Consider the following 16810-nt stretch of genomic DNA (forward strand, 5'->3'; position numbering starts at 1 on the left):
AGGGAGCACCATTTTTTAATTATGCCCCCCGCCTTTAAAAACATGTAGATCCGCTGCTGGAACCAGCTCAGATTTTTTTAGCCTCCAGCTTACACATTTTTGTCTTAGCTCAGGAAAAATGGCCCCAGAGAAAATTAATTTATACAGTAGCTCACAACTTTAATGCAAGTAGTTCACAATGTAGAATTTTTGCTCACAAGACTCCACAGCTTAGAGGAAGTATTGCCACCCTCTGAAAGCATCCAGGGTTATCCTTTTAAACAGACCCAGCTGTCCAGTTGGTGTACAGATTACTATTCTACGATGGCTGTGGTTGATAGTTACTCCTTTTAGCAGTTTTCATCGTGGCTTCTTCTAGGATTTATCTCTAGGCCTTTCATCTTCTGATGTTTTCCGGGCTAACCGAGGTGGTGGAATGGGTCTGAATGACCTGTTTTCTTCAGCATCATCTTCTTCACACAGTGTGCCAAATGTAGGCCGAGGCAGCAGTGGTTGCCTGAATACCCTGGTTTGCTGAGAGTGAATGGACTCTTGATTATCTGTGTCCATTTCATTTTTCCATTCCATTTTTTCTTGCTGCTGTCGAAGTCTCTGGTCTCTTAAAATCCTCCCTGCTTGAGATTTTAAATTTAGCACTGTGGTGTGATCTGATTCAGAATCACTGCTATCACCCACTGCAAATTTAGAAAATTAGTACATATTAATGCACTTATCAAATATTTATTCATTCTGTACAACAGAACAAAATTCTGGACATTACAACAGAATACCAAATACTTTGCTGTATGATGTGTAGTTTGTTTGTTTTAGGAATATTATTTTGTGAAACAATGGAATTTGGCGTTTATAAATGCAGGGAATGTCAAAGAAAAGGAAAATTCATTCTAACAAGGTTAATACTAGCTCTCAATACCTGAAGACATAGGCTGATGTGTAAAAACGATGAGTCATGTTGTGGGAAATTGTTTTGTAATGTTATTTTGATTAATTTGGTATGCTATGGCATTATGTTTTGTGTTATTTTTAGGGTTGCCAGCCTCCAGGCGGGGCCTGGAGATCTCCTGCTTTTGCCACTGATCTCCAGGTGGTTGAGATCAGCTCCGCTGCAGAAAATGGCTGCTTTATGGTATTGTACCATGCTTAGCCTCCTCCCTTCCCCAAATCCCGCCCTCTCCCAGATCTACCCCTAAAGTCTCCAGGTATTTTCCAACACAGACTTGGCAACCCTATTTAGTATATGTTACAAGCCACTTCAGATTTGGAGAATACATAGTACAAAAGTGTGCATTTTCCCACATATGTGATGTGAGAATGCCAATTGATTTCTTGTATTGTACATATTATCTGGAATTTTTATGTTCATTCTATCTCTTATATAACAAGAAGCCTGTCTTTATTTTATTGCTGCATGCTGTGTTGTTTGGTTGTTTACAAGCCTTCATTTTATTTACCTTTTCTCAGATCATGATAGGAATTTTTAAACAGTGTTTCTGATTTTTCAGGGTCAGGCTGGTAGAAGCGTTTGGCCTATTTTGTTTTTAATGGAAAGGCTAGATATATTTTTAATGCATAATAAATACAAACATCTCAGGCCAACTAAAGGAGGTGCTTCAACTTGAGTGTACAAAACCAGATGGTACAAAATTACATATTGTCAGTAAAAAATAAGTCATTTCTGCTCTAAAAATGACATTTCTAGTCTCATACACACCTTGAAGTAGTTACAAAAGCACTGTCATCTTAAACAAAGATGACTATAAAACCATGTTGTGCTTTGGAAACTGGGTGCTAATTTAATTTTGTACGAATGCTAGAGAGGAGGAGGGGGAGAACCAACAAGACCACATTTTTTTCAGAATAAAGAAATTTTGCTTTCCAGTGGAAAAAAAATTAAACTTGGGGAAATTATAGCTTTCATTCAGTCTGAGTTATAAGCAACAACACAGTACACTGTGAGAGTTTTGTACTCTCAAGTGCATTGTTTTGCTCCATGAAAGCTCTTTTTATTCCACACGAAACATGAAACAGTAGAACAGTTCCTGGGTATATCTGGCTCATTCAAGATTTGGGCGGGGGGAGGAAGACAAAAAGCAGATCTAGACATAACCACAATGGCATTGCCAGGAATCTGTCCCCTCCCTGGTTAGGTGCTCTACTCACTAGCAGCAGCACAAAGAATACCTCTTAAGGCATTGTTGCAACTTGATATTCACATCAGTATTTGCAGTTCCAGTTTTATTATCCTCAATATGTAGCTCTAATGTTCTAGTTAAAAGCAGCATGTATGAAAGGCACAGGTGAATGAGGTGATATTGAACATCACATTTAGGAACCTAGGGCCAAGTTTTTTTTAAAGAGACCAGGAGTCATTTTGTGGACAAATAGGTGGTGAAGCTCATCCAGGGATTATTATGCAGCTGCACATACTATTCAATGGACAAGGAGATGGAACTCTCAGAAGGAGGAGGTAGAATTCTCAGAAAGGTTCAGGAGCTGCGCTCCTGTGAGCTCCCACTGAATCCGAGGCCTGAGAGAGACAACATGCAATTATGTGTACCTAAAGAAGCTCTGGGTATGTGCTTCTTGAACAGCAACTTCCATAGTGCATAGCTAACTGCTCTGGAAACAGAAAGCAGTTTGTGATAATGCTGTTTTCCACACAGAGACAGGTTCTATACAGCACATAATGCAACAACACATCTACAACAGGACTTCCTCACAGCAAGTTTCCCTGGGTTTTTCTTCTTATTGATGATTTAATAGTATTATATAAATATTTTATTATATTAAATGTATATTAATTTAATTTTATTAATTATAGTAGTAATATAATATAGTTGTGATAATATCAGTATTAATTTTAATATTACTAATTATAATACCAAATACTAAATATACTGTATAATATATATTATACTAAATATATATGTATTATACTAAAAACATTTCCAGCTTTCATTTTTTAAAAGAAGTATTTAGCCTATTTCATTGCAGAGATATGCTTTTCATATATCTCTGCAAGGAAAGGGTCTAGAGACTTTTTTAAAAATGAAAGCCAGGAATTCAACCAACCTGATGCATATTGTAATAGCACTATGAAATTGCTGATTAAGACAAACAAAAGTAGTGGGAGGAGGAAATGGCTACTCTGGGAGAAATGGCTGCTGTGTAGGAGGAGAACCAGGAAAATCTGAACTTTCCCACCCACTTTTCCAAAACTTTGTAGAAATGTAGTTTTGAGATAGATCAGATAAAAACTGGGAAAACCTCATGAGGTACAAAAATGCACCACAATGCTATAAGGAAGCAAAAAAAAAAATAACCATTTCCCAACAGCATCAGTCTTGGGGCAAATAACCTGTACAGAAACACCTGAAGTCTGTGGTTCAAATAAGGAAAGTTTAAAAAAAAATTCCACTGAACATGCTCAAATCCCTAGGTATGGCTAAAACAACTATATCAGTCTCAGCCTAATACTGAAAGAAATAAAAGAACTGAAGGCAGTATGATAGAGACTCCATTACTTGCTCCACTCTTTATTGTGGTGAATAGGTTTTCATAAAATGACAACAGCAGGATTAAAGAAATGAGTGCCTTTGGTGCAAGTGACACTGATGTTACTGTATCATCTTCACACCAGCCTCCTTTACCTATCCTCCTAGGCTGCACCATAAAAGAAAATATAGAGGAATTTTAAAACCTTGGAGAGACTGTGTGTGTGGCTGATATGTATTCCTCCAAGGCTTCTAAGAAAGAGACTCTAGGCTTGCAAACCTCTGTACACTTACCTAGGAATAAATTTCATTGGGTGCAATGGGTCTTCTAACTAAAAATACATAGGACTACCGGACTGTAAATAATATTGCTTGAAATAACAAGTCACTTCAAGTTAAATGAATTATAGATGGATCTTCACCATTTTTTCCCCCTGGAAGTAAGTCTTACTGAGTTTAATGGCATTTTCTTTCTATTAGCCATGTTCAATATTACAGCCTTATTAACCTATTGGGGGTGGGGGGTGGGCTCCCTCTGGGAATCCTACCCCCCCCAGGGAAAGTGCATGCGCAATACATAGCCTCTCCTCTCCCGGTGTAGTGAACGCCGCGTGGTCACTGTCTGGCTATGCCTGGCAGATGGTCACTGCAATGGCCTCTCCTGCATTACTGCATCCGTAGCAACACCTTCTCGCTGGTCCCCCCCGTTTTCACAGAGTTTGCTACGTCATGGTGCGACCGAATTGTCCGGCGGTATAACCGGATGGGCAGGCTGGGCCCACCAACCTCGTCAGCCTAAGAGAAGGAAAACTCTAACATCAAACCCGGGCAGTTAGAGCTCGTTAATGTAACACCTACCACCTGGAGGACTCGCTGCCGGCGTCCCGGCTTACTGGGCCATGGCAGATGACCCCCAGGTGAAAGGGTGGAGCCAGTACCGCGCACACTGCGCTTCACCTAAAAAATTCCTCTGCGCAGGCCTGAAGGGCATATCCACACACACAACCCACAATGCATCAAGTCCTGCAGCGATAGGCAAGGGGCGAAACGGCAGGTGGAAGGTGCCACTGGAAGCCGCAGTCCCAATCCTGCATGTAGGCGGTTCAGGATATTGGTCGCCTGATGCTAACCCGGAGACGAAAGCATCTTTCGGCAGCACCCTGAACGACCAAGCAGCCTTATCTAGGGACAGCACTGCTTGCTCCACACGGAGAGGGGCCTAGAAAAGGTGGCCTAAACAAAGCTCGTCTCCCCCACCCCAGTTGGCTAGCCGCGGTCAACGGGCATCCTTACTTGCGGTCGAAAAATAACAACAAAGAAAAGGCATGCACCTGCCTCACAAAGTGTGCAAAGACTAAAGCTTGCGTGTTGGAACATCAGAACCATGCTTGACACAGTAGGCAGTGGACGCCCTGAACGACCAGTGGTCTGACCTAGCCTCAGATCGCAAAGCATGGAGGCACACCATCCACCAGGCTGTCTCTTCCTTTGAGAACACACGCATAGCTGGTCTTGAGGACAAAAGGAGATTGAGGAAGAATCGCACTGCTACAGGACCAACCCTAAATCAGACTTTTCCCTGCAGCCGCTGTGGCCGGACCTGCCTGTCCCACATTGGTCTTGTCAGCCACCAGCGAGCCTGCAGCAAACGTGGACTATTGCACCCTTCTTAAATCTTCGTTCGCGAAGCCAAGCCGAGAGATTAACCTATTCTAAAATACACTGTTTTACTATGCAAGGGTTTGTGGTGTACCATAACTGAATGAAATGCTACACAAAATGGGACTATAAGAACCCTGGAAATTCATCTGTTTGCGTCAGCTTTGGGAGTTTAACTTACATATTCAGAAAGCCTTCTTAGCGCCCTGCCACAGAGGCTGTGATCACACACATTAAATAATGCACTTTCAAATCCACTTTCAATGCACTCTCCAACTGGATTTTCTGTGTGAACTGGCAAAATCCAGTTGGAAAGTGCATTGAAAGTGGATTGAAAGTGCATTATTTAATGTGTGTGATCACAGCCTCAGACACATATATAAATTATACAGTCAATATGTGCAATATACAAGGGCTTTGGTCACACACACTAAATGATGCAGCACTTTCAATCCACTTTCAAAGCACTTTCCAACAGGATTTTACTGAGTAAACGGAGAAAATCTAGTTGGAGAGTGCTTTGAAAGTGGATTGAAAGTGCATTATTTAGTGGTTTTGATCGCAGCCAAATATCACTCATATAATTATTAATTTATCCTCAACCTACATTGTGTGTAACATCAATATACTTATTTGTATGAACAAAAATTGTAAACAGCCTTGGCTATAACTGACAATTTTTTTCATTCATTTTATTAATGAATTCATTACCTCTGAAAGAGAATTGACTTCTTTTCTGTACTTTCTCAGGCAGTTTTGTGTTTTTAGGCAGTGATAAGTAGCGAGTTGCTTTGTTTGTAATCTGGAGAAATAAGAATAGTTATGTGCCCACAGAGCAAAATAGATGTTTGAAAAAGAGATTTAAAACAGTTTCACAAACTAACAAAGCTGTGAAGTAGACATACCTGTGAAAATTACTACTTTCAACTGAGGCTAATCATTTTGTCTCATAGTATAAATAAAATCTTGCTCAATTTTATTCACAAGCATGAGTAGAATATATGCGTTTTCTCTCTCTCTCTCACTCACACACACACAAAAACCTCGGCACATGTCTACCCACTGAGAACTAGCCAGCAGCCTCACTATATTTTTCAGCAACATAACATGTATATTAGACAAATTAGATCTATGCAGTAGAATAAACTTGAAAATACAAATACCGGTCTTGACAAACTATTGCTTTTCCTAATGCTCTCCCTTAAGCTGTGTCGGCGACGGATCAAAATTTCTTTGGCCTGTTTCTCATTTGCATCTTCAGCTAGGCTGTATCTGTTGTATGAAGGAGCCTGAAACAACAAAGATAGATTTCAAATCTGTAGTAATACAGACAGCAGCATAGCAACACAAAAGGCAACCATACCTTCAATTAGGGTTGCCAGCTCCAGGTTGGAAAATACCTGGCGATTCTGGGGGTGGACAGGGTTGAGGAAGGACAAAGAGATCTCAGCAGACTATAATGCCACAGACTCCAAAGTGGCCATTTTTGTCAGCTGAACTGCTCTCTGTTGCCTGGAGATCAGTGATAATAGCAAGAGATCTCCAGCCATTGCCTGGAGATTGGCAGCTCTACCTTCAGTGCTTGAAGAAGATATTGGATTTGTATCCCGCCCTCCACTCCGAAGGGTCTCAGAGCGGCTCACAATCTCCTTTACCTTCCTCCCCCACAACAGACACCCTGTGAGGTGGGTGGGGCTGGAGAGGGTTCTCACAGCAGCTGCCCTTTCAAGGACAACCTCTGCCAGAGCTGTAGCTGACCCAAGGCCATGCTAGCAGGTGCAAGTAGAGAAGTGGGGACTCAAACCCGGTTCTCCCAGATAAGAGTCCGCACACTTAACCACTACACCAAACTGGCTGACCAGCAACATTCAAAAATTAAAACTGATTATCTGCAACCAAACTTGTGCACGTAACTTATTAGATGCAACATAAATGAATGCATGTTCAATCAGACTGTTTGCTGGTAGTCATCTTGGTTTCATATAGGTAGAAAACCACTAAGGATATACCACTTGCCAACCATCCTGTTTATGTTTCTACAACCCGAGAGTTTTTGATTCACAAAAAGTTGTGTTTCTGCCACCTATAGTAAGAAGGCACAGAATTTCACACGCATTTGGCACAAAACAGAGATGCTGCCTTCCCTCTTGCATACCCATGTGCTGAGGTAGTCTCCAATGTGAATGAGATGGAAATTAAACAAACTCTTTGTACTATTAACAGTCAAAGCTTCATACAAACTGAGGGATGGACTTTTTTTGTTGTTGTTCAGTTGCACAGTCAACTCTGACTCTTCACGACCCCATGGACCACATCACACAAGGCCCTTCTATCTTCCATCATCCTCCTAAGTTTGCTCAAATTCATGTTTGTTGCATCAATAACACTATCAAACCATCTCATATTCTGCCGTCCCCTTCTTCTTTTACCTTCAATCTTTCCTAGCATCAGTATCTTCTCCAGTGAGTGCTCCCTTTTCATTTGGTGGCCAAAGTATTTGAGCTTCAGTTTCAGTACCTGACCTTACAGGGAACGGGCAAGGTCGATTTCCTTTAGGATTGATTGATTTGATTTTCTTGCCATCCAAGGGACTCTCAAGAGTCTTTTCCAGCACCTCAATTCAAAAGCATCTATTCTTTGGTGCTCGGCCTTCCTTATGGTCCAACTCTCACAGCCATACATTACTACTGGAAATACCATTGCTTTGACTATACAGACTTTTGTCAGCGGGGATGGACTTAAAGATGTTCTATTCACAGTGAAGTCCTATGTATGCTTACACAGAAGTTCACCAGTTTTCATCACAAATATGTGCACATATTATTGTAGCTTAAGCCACCTTCAATCTAGTAGTTCTCAAACTTTTTGAAACAGGGCCCTTTTTGTTTTTGGAAATATTTTGGAAGCCACTTACATTCCACACTATTTTCCCCCTACCCAGAATAAAGCACAACAATCTCACATCAATTAACACTGAACAAGTTTACATTTTATTTTTCAATTTGAATATTTATACATACATAGCATTATTTAGCAACAGGACAGGGCCATTTTACACATTATGCAGAGAAAAATCTAATTTGCCCCCACTCCCATCTCATCTTGTTTCTCATCCTCCTTCCTGGCCCACCTGTAGGGTTATCAGGCATGACCTGGTAACCAGATGTGGGGTCCAGTACTTACTGCAGGAAGCAGTGATTTTTTTATACCATACAATGACATCACTTTCAGCACAACCCAGAAGCAGGCCAGACAAACAGAGGCAGTGATCTTTGTCACCGTTTGAGGATGTCACAGTACAACCTAGAATTGCTGACATTGCACCAGATTGATGCTCTAGCACTTGCCCTCAAACTCTATATAAACCACAGAGTTCAGGAGCGAGTGCTGGAGTATTGCCCCAGTGTGATGCCAGCTGAGCATTGGCAAGCAGCAGCAGTTACCAGGAGTTTGCCTGCCATTAGTGGGCACCTGTAAAGCCTACCCACCCTTGAAAGATTTGCAAACTATCCACTACTCTATACTGTAAGAAAATGCAATGGGATCCAGTTGATATGGTTGAAATTAAGCACAAGCAATAGGGTGGATCTACGAATAGGATCCCCATAGGATAATAACAATTTCTCAGTCTCAGTACTCCATGTCCCTACTGGAACATTATGTTAAGAATAAATGGGATATAAAGCCTTAGCAATTGGAAAACATTGCCTTTGGAAACAGTGCCTAAATATTTAAATCAAACTCACAAGTACTTTTGCTCACTGTTAAAAGTCACATGTTTAGAACAAAGGACCAGGACACTGAAGCAAACTCATCTTCTAAAGTTGTTTTGGAAAGGCAGAAACACAGCTTGTCAGGTGCAATTTCTTGCCTTTGCATGTTTATTCATCAGCTTCCTTATACACTAATCCTAAATACATTTGCTTGGAGCCAAGTACCATTGATTGCATAGGGATGGCGTCCCAGTGTTTTTAATAGAGGAGGAAAAATATCACCAGCTGAGGCAGTAGATACATGAGCAACAGGGTGTTCCATTAATACCAGTTCTACTTACTCTGTGCCGTATTTGATAGAGGTTCTTTGTTAGTATATCGCGCATATTATCTATCTCACCAGGAAAGAAGGTTACTGTTTTTTCATCTTGATGGTCACTGTTGCAAGGCAAAATAAATTTAGGATAAATATGTAATAACTTTTAATAATATGAATTACTTGTTTTCCCCCTCATAGAGATAAAATGGCATTTTAGAGGAAGAAAACCCCCACATTCCTATAATTTCTCACATTTCTATAACAAAAATTGTAGCTGATCTAACTCCAAGAAGTTGCTGCATCTCTCTTCAAAGTGTTTAAAATGTAAGTTAGTAGCGAAGTATCCCAGTAAAATTCTTACTTTTCATTAGCAGAGAATACCACAGAGTTAGTATACTCATCACAGTTTAGTATAAATTAATTATTGAAAGGCCTATTCAGTGATTGAAGAATTTTCAGTTGCTAGCCTATGGCAGGGGTGTCAAACATGCAGTTGGCCCCCAGAGGGCTCCTATCAGGCCCCCGAGCAACTGGCTGCCATCTGCTTTCTTCTCCCTATATCTTGCTGCCTTCTGCATAACAGTTTGCTTTGCAAGGCTTGCTCAATTGCGCAGGAGCAAATTTTCTCCATTGGCTGAGGCTTCCCCCTTGTGGAGAAAGGGGGGGAGGCAGAGCTAGTTTTTCCAGGCTTTCTCAATCACACAGCAGAGCTACTGAGTCAAGTCTCTCTTCCTTCTATTGACTGAGGCTCCTCCCCCCCTTCCCTTGGGGAAAGAAGAAAAGAGCCAGAGCTTCCTTTGCCCAGTTCCCTGGATTCCATGGGAGATACAAAGAAAGCACCTTTAAGACCAATGAGTGCTAACATTTTAAATATGTTTTAAGGTTTCTGAAAATATATTTAATTGTTTTTGTCTGTGTCCTTTATAAAGTTTATATCTCTGCTACCTAATCTTAAATAGGTACACACATAGCCCAGCCCAACATGGCTCAGCCCAACCCGACACGGTCTGGCCCAACAAGGTCTCATTTATGTCAGATTCAGCCCTCATAACAAATGAGTTTGACACCCCTGGTCTATGGTTAAACAGCCATACCAAATATATTAAATATAAAATATTATCAAAACCCCTTTCTGAAATACTGAAGGTAACTCAACAACTTTATGTGAGATAACCTGCACAGTTTAATAAACAAAATCTCACTAGTACAAGAAAAGTTGATATTTTGATATTTTCTTTTCAATTGCAAATCTAACAGAAACAAAAGAAATGTGTTTCTAATTTTCAGTACCACCAAACTACCAATTAAAACAGTGGAAGTTTACAACCCTAAATGTAAGAAATACTATAAATGAATATTTGCATATTAATGGAAAGCCATGAAGTGTAAACATCAAAGTCAGTGTTATTTCTTCGTGCAAAAAATAATGAATGCTCCACAGTCCCTTTACTTACCTGATAGAAACTAGAGATGGTACTGTGCTTATCATTCCCGTCTCTGCCATTTCAATGGCATGCTTTATTTCAAGCTTCTTGTAAAGTGCAACAATACTTGATTTGGGCTGGTTTTCCCGAATTAGAAGTTTCCGTAGGTACTTCTTATCAAACTTCATAAATCTATATGAAACGCCAAAGCAATGTTGTCTATTATTTTGTCATCTAAACACTCATGAAGCAGAATACCTCTACGGTTAGTTAAAGGTAAGGCTCAGCAGATTACTCCTTGAATATATTGAGCAACTGTTTATTGAATGTAGGAGGTTGGGGCAGGGAGATATAGCACTAAGTGATGCCAAAGCAAGTTCATGTAATTTGGTTAGTGCTCTTGTCAATAAATACAATGCACAGAATTCAGATGTGGTACAATTAATTCATCTATATCTTGCATCACACAGCCTCAAAAATAATGTTCTAGAGAATTAACAAATGTTAGGAGACAAACACTGAACTAAGAAATTCAGTCAGCATTTGATTTCCAAAAGAATTAATATTCTTCTTACTTGTCTCTCCAAAAGTTATGACCCCAATGTCCACATACATCTTCGATTCCAGCCTTCACATGATCAAAAAACTAAAATACAGAAAGATTCATGACTTGTTTTGGTAGATATCAATTAGTTATTACATGTGATTATAACATCTATTACATATTTTACGCTGCTGTTCTTCCAAGGAGTCAAATGCTATGCACATGGTTCTCCTTTTGGACATTTCATCCTGACAACACCCCTGTAAGGCAGGTTAAGCAAAGGAGGAGGAGAGTTGGTTTTTATACCCAGCCTTTCACTACTCAAAGGAGTCTCAAAGCAGCTTACAATAACCTTCCTTTCTTTTCCCCACAGGTAGGTGGGACTGAGAGAGCTCTGAGAGAGCTCTGAGAGAACTGTGACAAACCCAAGGTCACCCAGCTGCCTTTTTGTGGATGAGTGGGGAATCAAACCCAGCTCTCCAGATTAGAGTCCACCTCTCTTAACCACACCATGCTGGTTCTCACGCGCAAGTGACTGACTCAAGTTCACCCCATAAGCTTCATGGCCAAGTGTGGTTTTGAAGCCCAATGTCACCAGTCCTTGTCTGATATGCCACTTTAACCAAATTCAGTATCTTGGACTTAGTATGGAACCAGTTTATTCTGAGTCATAAAGGAAATTCACATATTTAATCTAGCACTTGAACATAAGCTGTGCAAATGGATTGGCAACAGGGTTTTCTCAGGACCCTGGCATTCAAGTCGATCAGACCCAGAATATGCCTAATAGTAGTTGTGGAGAAACAAAGGTGGGTTTACTGTAGCTTGAATTCTATGACATTATTCCAGTTGCTTTTCTCTTTGGCTGCTGTGGAGGCTTTCTTCTGCTGTGGTGCTTAGTTCCTCCATTACTAGTATTTCTACATGTGCAAAATCCATGTTTTCAAGGAGCCTTTACACACAGAGAAGTGCTAGAAGCAGACGACGTGACCACCAAAGCAGAGGAAAGCCTCCACAGTAGCCATAGCGAAGCATAAGAGGAACAGTGTCATAGGACCCCAGCCTATGCCTCAAGGGCAAAGAATCATCATAACTTTAATTACGTCAAAACAATACTACACAGGTAAATGAAAGGTTAAATTGAGTTCAATGAACAGATTTCTGTGGCTATATGTTTTTAAATTACAAAACTGCAATTTATGACAAAGAAACCCTAGGCAGGAAAAGCTGCAGGCTAATAATGTGGGGAGAAAGTATTTGCCTCTGTGCAATGCATGCATTCTTAAAACGGGGAGAAAAAACACAAATGAACAAACCCAAATTTCAATGCATTTCCAGAGGTACAGTATGTGTCCAAAGCTGCAAGCATACCCGAGAGTAAATCTCCTCACTGACTGCTGGCTGCTTTTTATTTGACCTTTTAACGTCCAGAAATTCCACCAATGGGCGAATTGTTATCCCCTGTGGAAAACAACACAAAGACAAGCCAAAAAGTCATTTCAGCCCCTAAATTTCTTATCATGTGTGTTTTCACACATGCTAAATAAATGCCGTTTCAATCCAGTTCAGCGACTGCTTGTAAGTAGATTTTGCCATTTCAGTTGCAATCCAGTTGCAAAGTGTGCAACTGTGTGTGTGAAAGCATGCCATGTGTCATTTTACTGTACTATTCAGATTGCCCACCAAGGTCGGAATAAAGAGTCGGACACAATGCATTGGAATGAAATTGGGCCACTTTATTAGCTTCCAACATGAACAGCAAGGGCACCCCACCAGCGGCCTGGCCAGGGCTAGGGGTCACCGCGACCGCTCCCCTGCCATTAACGGGCGAGGACCCAGCCCCCCAGCCGGAGATGAGCCGCTCAGCTCCCTCCAGGCAGGCCCAGCAGGGAGGCCCGCACCAAAGGGCCCAAACCCAGACGCACGTCTCGGCAGAAAGGCACCCTCTAGCAGAGCCTCCTGGACAGTCTGCATTCTCCAACCCGGGTCTCCAAACCCCAAGGTCAATCATGCCAGACCCCAAAATTCCCCCAAAGGGGGATGCTTCACAGTCCTCCCCTAGCCGCATAGTGTCCTAAACCCCTAAAACCTGCCAACTAAAGTGACCACCTATTTAAAGGCACCTTCCCCAAGCCAATTCCACAATCCACTGCACTGCTATGCAGTGTAGGCAAAAAACACACCCCAGCACCAGCCAATCAGCTGGGGCGTAAAAAATTCCTACCCGGCTCCCCAAATGAGGCAACCAGCAATGCCTACATAGCAGCCAGGGCGGGTGGGAGGGCCGATCGCCAAGGGACTGAACGAAGAGACGGGGAGCTAGCCGTTGAAGCGGCTAAACCCCGCCCCCAGCAAAGCGCGCCCAAACGGGCGAACTCCAACTCTTCCCGCCCTGGTGGGCAAACAGATCCAAGCAGCCTAGCAGCTATGCTGCAGGCTGCAAGATCACGAATGTCAGATAAATGTTTACCAGTAGTGGTACTCAGCAACTCTACACTTTGATGATGTTCTCAAAATAACATTTTAAAGGTTCTTAAATTGTGGCTCACAGTGTACTTTCAGGAAGACCATAATGAAAATATGAAGGCCTTTTACATCCAAATACTGACAAATAACACTGACAAACATGTTGCTGACATGAAGCATGTACAAATCTGGCATATCTAGTTAGCAGTGGTTCCCCTTTTCTTCCTACTAAAGAAGAACCCCAACAGAAAAAACGAAGAGAATCTTCCCCTAGAAAAGAGAATCTTCCCCAAATGTTCATGCAATCTGAAGTATTGCTAGTCATCCTTGCTATGTGTACAGGAGCTAGTTAACAGGGCCAAGAAGGAGCTTTACCCTTGGGTCCAAATGCCTAATAGGCCTTGGTTGTTTTGTCTTTCCCTTAGCAATAGAGTGTATGTTTTGTTAACTACTGAATGAGCATAAGTGTCATAACTAGCTGCTGGCCAATGTTCCCTCTAAGCTGAGTTAATGTGAGCTAGCTCACAGTTTTTTAGCCTCTGACTCACATGTTTTTGTCTTAGCTCAAGAAAAATGACCTCAGAGCAAGCTAATTTATTCAGTAGCTCACAACTTTAATGCCAGCTCACAAAGTAGAATTTCTGCTCACAAGACTCCACAGCTTAGAGGGAGTGCTGGCATGATGGCACTGCCTTGGGAAATAGTATAAGGTGGGCTACCTGCATAACCCTAAAGAGGTCCATTTAAGGAGCCCCTGAGGGCACAGTGCACGATAGCTATCTTTGGGGCTGTTATGTGGACCAGTCCCAAGAAGCTGGGAGAGGGCAGGAACAACAGCTTCCACAATTTTCAGCCTTAAGACTAGCAATCTTTCCTTGGTTCCTCCATTGGCCCCAGCCTTTGCTGTATGTACTGAGGAACCTGTAATCAGTATTTTCCCCCAGTCCACTATGTCTGTGTCTTCTTTCCCTTCCTCCCCCTTGATCTGGTGTCCAACTTGGACACAAGCACCTGAGAACAATCAAGACATCAAGGGAGAGGATGACCAGCACATTTTCAAATAAACCAGGCATAAAATTCCACAATACATGTAAGGTTAAAAATCACAGGGTTATATTCATGAATCCTATTGATAACTCTCATTTTACTGTAACATAATTCAAGGCCATTTTACAATAAAGTTGACAACTCAGGCTTTGTTAACCAACTAACTCTGTGTGATTTACTAAGTCTAATATAAATCATAAAATATGTTCCAATATTCTTGGAACATAACTCATTCATTGGCAAAGTAAAATGTGATCAGGCATAAGATTAGAAGGCAAGAGGGAACATTATTTGGTCTATTAATGTCTCTGCAGAGTACATTCAAGAAGATAGAAGAAGAAGATATTGGATTTATATCCCGCCCTCCACTCCAAAGAGTCTCAGAGCGGCTCACAATCTCCTTTACCTTCCTCCCCCACAACAGACACCCTGTAAGGTGGGTAGGGCTGGAGAGGGCTCTCACAACAGCTGCCCTTTCAAGGACAACCTCTGCCAGAGCTATGGCTGACCCAAGGCCATTCCAGCAGGTGCAAGTGGAGGAGTGGGGAATCAAACCTGGTTCTCCCAGATAAGAGACCGCACACTTAACCACTACACCAAACTGGCTCTCCATTCAACTACTGCTTACTAGTTCACTTTTGGTTTTTTAGAGGAAGCTGTTGTTCCTGCCCACTCCCAGCCTCTTGGAGCTGTGGTCCACATAACAGCACCAAAGAACTTACTAGGAGCTGTGCTATTCTAGCAATAACAAAAGGCTCCAATTAAAATAACTACTGATTACTACCTACAGGTAAGCATCCCCTCCTCATATTACCTGAATGAAAACAGTGAAGAATATCACCACAATAACAGCAGTAATGAAAAGCTTCTTCTTAGGGAATACAGCAGCAGGAAGTAGGAAAACCAGAGAAAAGCATATGGCTCCTCGGAGGCCTCCATAAGCAATGATAAACTGGTCCTTAAATGTCAAGGGAATAGTCCGGAACAGGTTAATGATCTGAGTCAAAGCAAAAACACCTAAGAAAAGCAGGGAACAAAAAACACCTAAGAAAAGCAGGGAACAAAAAAGCGGCTAAACATCATCATCACAGCTTTAATTTTAAAAATAGTTCCTCTTAAAAGAAAACCTATGAGAATGAAAGAATAAATAAGAACTGATGTATACCCAAATTTGCATTCTATTATACAGAAATATATAAGATTTATTTACTGGATGTACAGTACAATTCTAAGCAGACCTACTCAAAAATCCAAAATGTGGCTTACTCCTAGGAAAGTGTTCTTAGGTAAATACTGACATTAATTCAGGAACTACTTTCAACTAACAACCTGACTTTCTCTGCATTCAGTCTGTCTCAAGACCTATGCAAACATTTTATTTGAAAATATTGTAGGGGAGAGAGGATCAGAATTATACCTGCTGGAAATGGAAATGTGGAAATGGAAAAATAAGTGACAGAACAAGGCACAATCAAGTATCACATAACTACAAAAAAGAAGGAAGGTCCTCGACATTTAAAAGAAAAATAGACAAACTAATACATATTTTTGGATTAAGAATGCAGTCACTGTAATATTTCAGTGAAAAAATATCAGTACATGACCATCATTTGGTAGTTGATTTCGCCAAGTAACTCAAGTATACTCACCAGGATATGGCACCTAATTCTTTCCAAGTCTAAGTTCCCATCATTTATCATTACAAATAAATTCATTTGAGCTAAAGACTGTTTTCTTCCTGAACTCTCTTCATATGCATACGATTAACTCATACTAGTATAATCATAATTAATTCAATGTTATCTTCAAAGAAAAATGCTATCACGATAACCACTGGTCAAAGCATAGTCTAGGCTAATCTTGTATTTTAAAATATTTGTTCCTTCTTCCTACATATTTCATGTAATGAAATCAAGAAGTCTGAAGATTAAGATCAAGATGATTATGTCAAACCCCATATCAGCAATTCTTAGCTGTATTCAGCTGTTCTCTTTGCCCATTTCCTCTTCCCACCTTCCTTTCTCCCTCAGACTTTTTCCCTCTGATCTTTTCCTCTTCTTTCAGTTCCACATTTCCATTTCCAAATCCAAGCCTGTGCCTTTTCCCCCTACTCAGCTTGCTTGGTCCTTTATTATTCTGGACCA

The 16810-nt window shown here is 41.1% G+C and overlaps 1 protein-coding gene across 1 annotated transcript in view; it reads right to left on the reverse strand.

The window, feature by feature from the left end:
• Nucleotides 1–235: 235 nt before the first annotated feature.
• The window catches only part of SLC9A2 (solute carrier family 9 member A2), a 57799-nt gene continuing 41224 nt past the window's right edge, over nucleotides 236–16810 (reverse strand). Inside the window, exons 5-12 of the mRNA XM_060233797.1 lie at nucleotides 15481–15683; nucleotides 12525–12614; nucleotides 11185–11255; nucleotides 10640–10801; nucleotides 9208–9304; nucleotides 6317–6442; nucleotides 5865–5955; nucleotides 236–674 (exon numbers count right to left, since the gene is read on the reverse strand). Of these exons, the coding sequence (XP_060089780.1) occupies nucleotides 355–674; nucleotides 5865–5955; nucleotides 6317–6442; nucleotides 9208–9304; nucleotides 10640–10801; nucleotides 11185–11255; nucleotides 12525–12614; nucleotides 15481–15683 (1160 nt within the window). The 3' untranslated portion in view covers nucleotides 236–354. The remainder of the gene's footprint in view (nucleotides 675–5864; nucleotides 5956–6316; nucleotides 6443–9207; nucleotides 9305–10639; nucleotides 10802–11184; nucleotides 11256–12524; nucleotides 12615–15480; nucleotides 15684–16810) is intronic.

Source organism: Heteronotia binoei, chromosome 3 (genome assembly GCF_032191835.1).
Source record: "Heteronotia binoei isolate CCM8104 ecotype False Entrance Well chromosome 3, APGP_CSIRO_Hbin_v1, whole genome shotgun sequence".
NCBI lineage: Eukaryota > Metazoa > Chordata > Lepidosauria > Squamata > Gekkonidae > Heteronotia > Heteronotia binoei.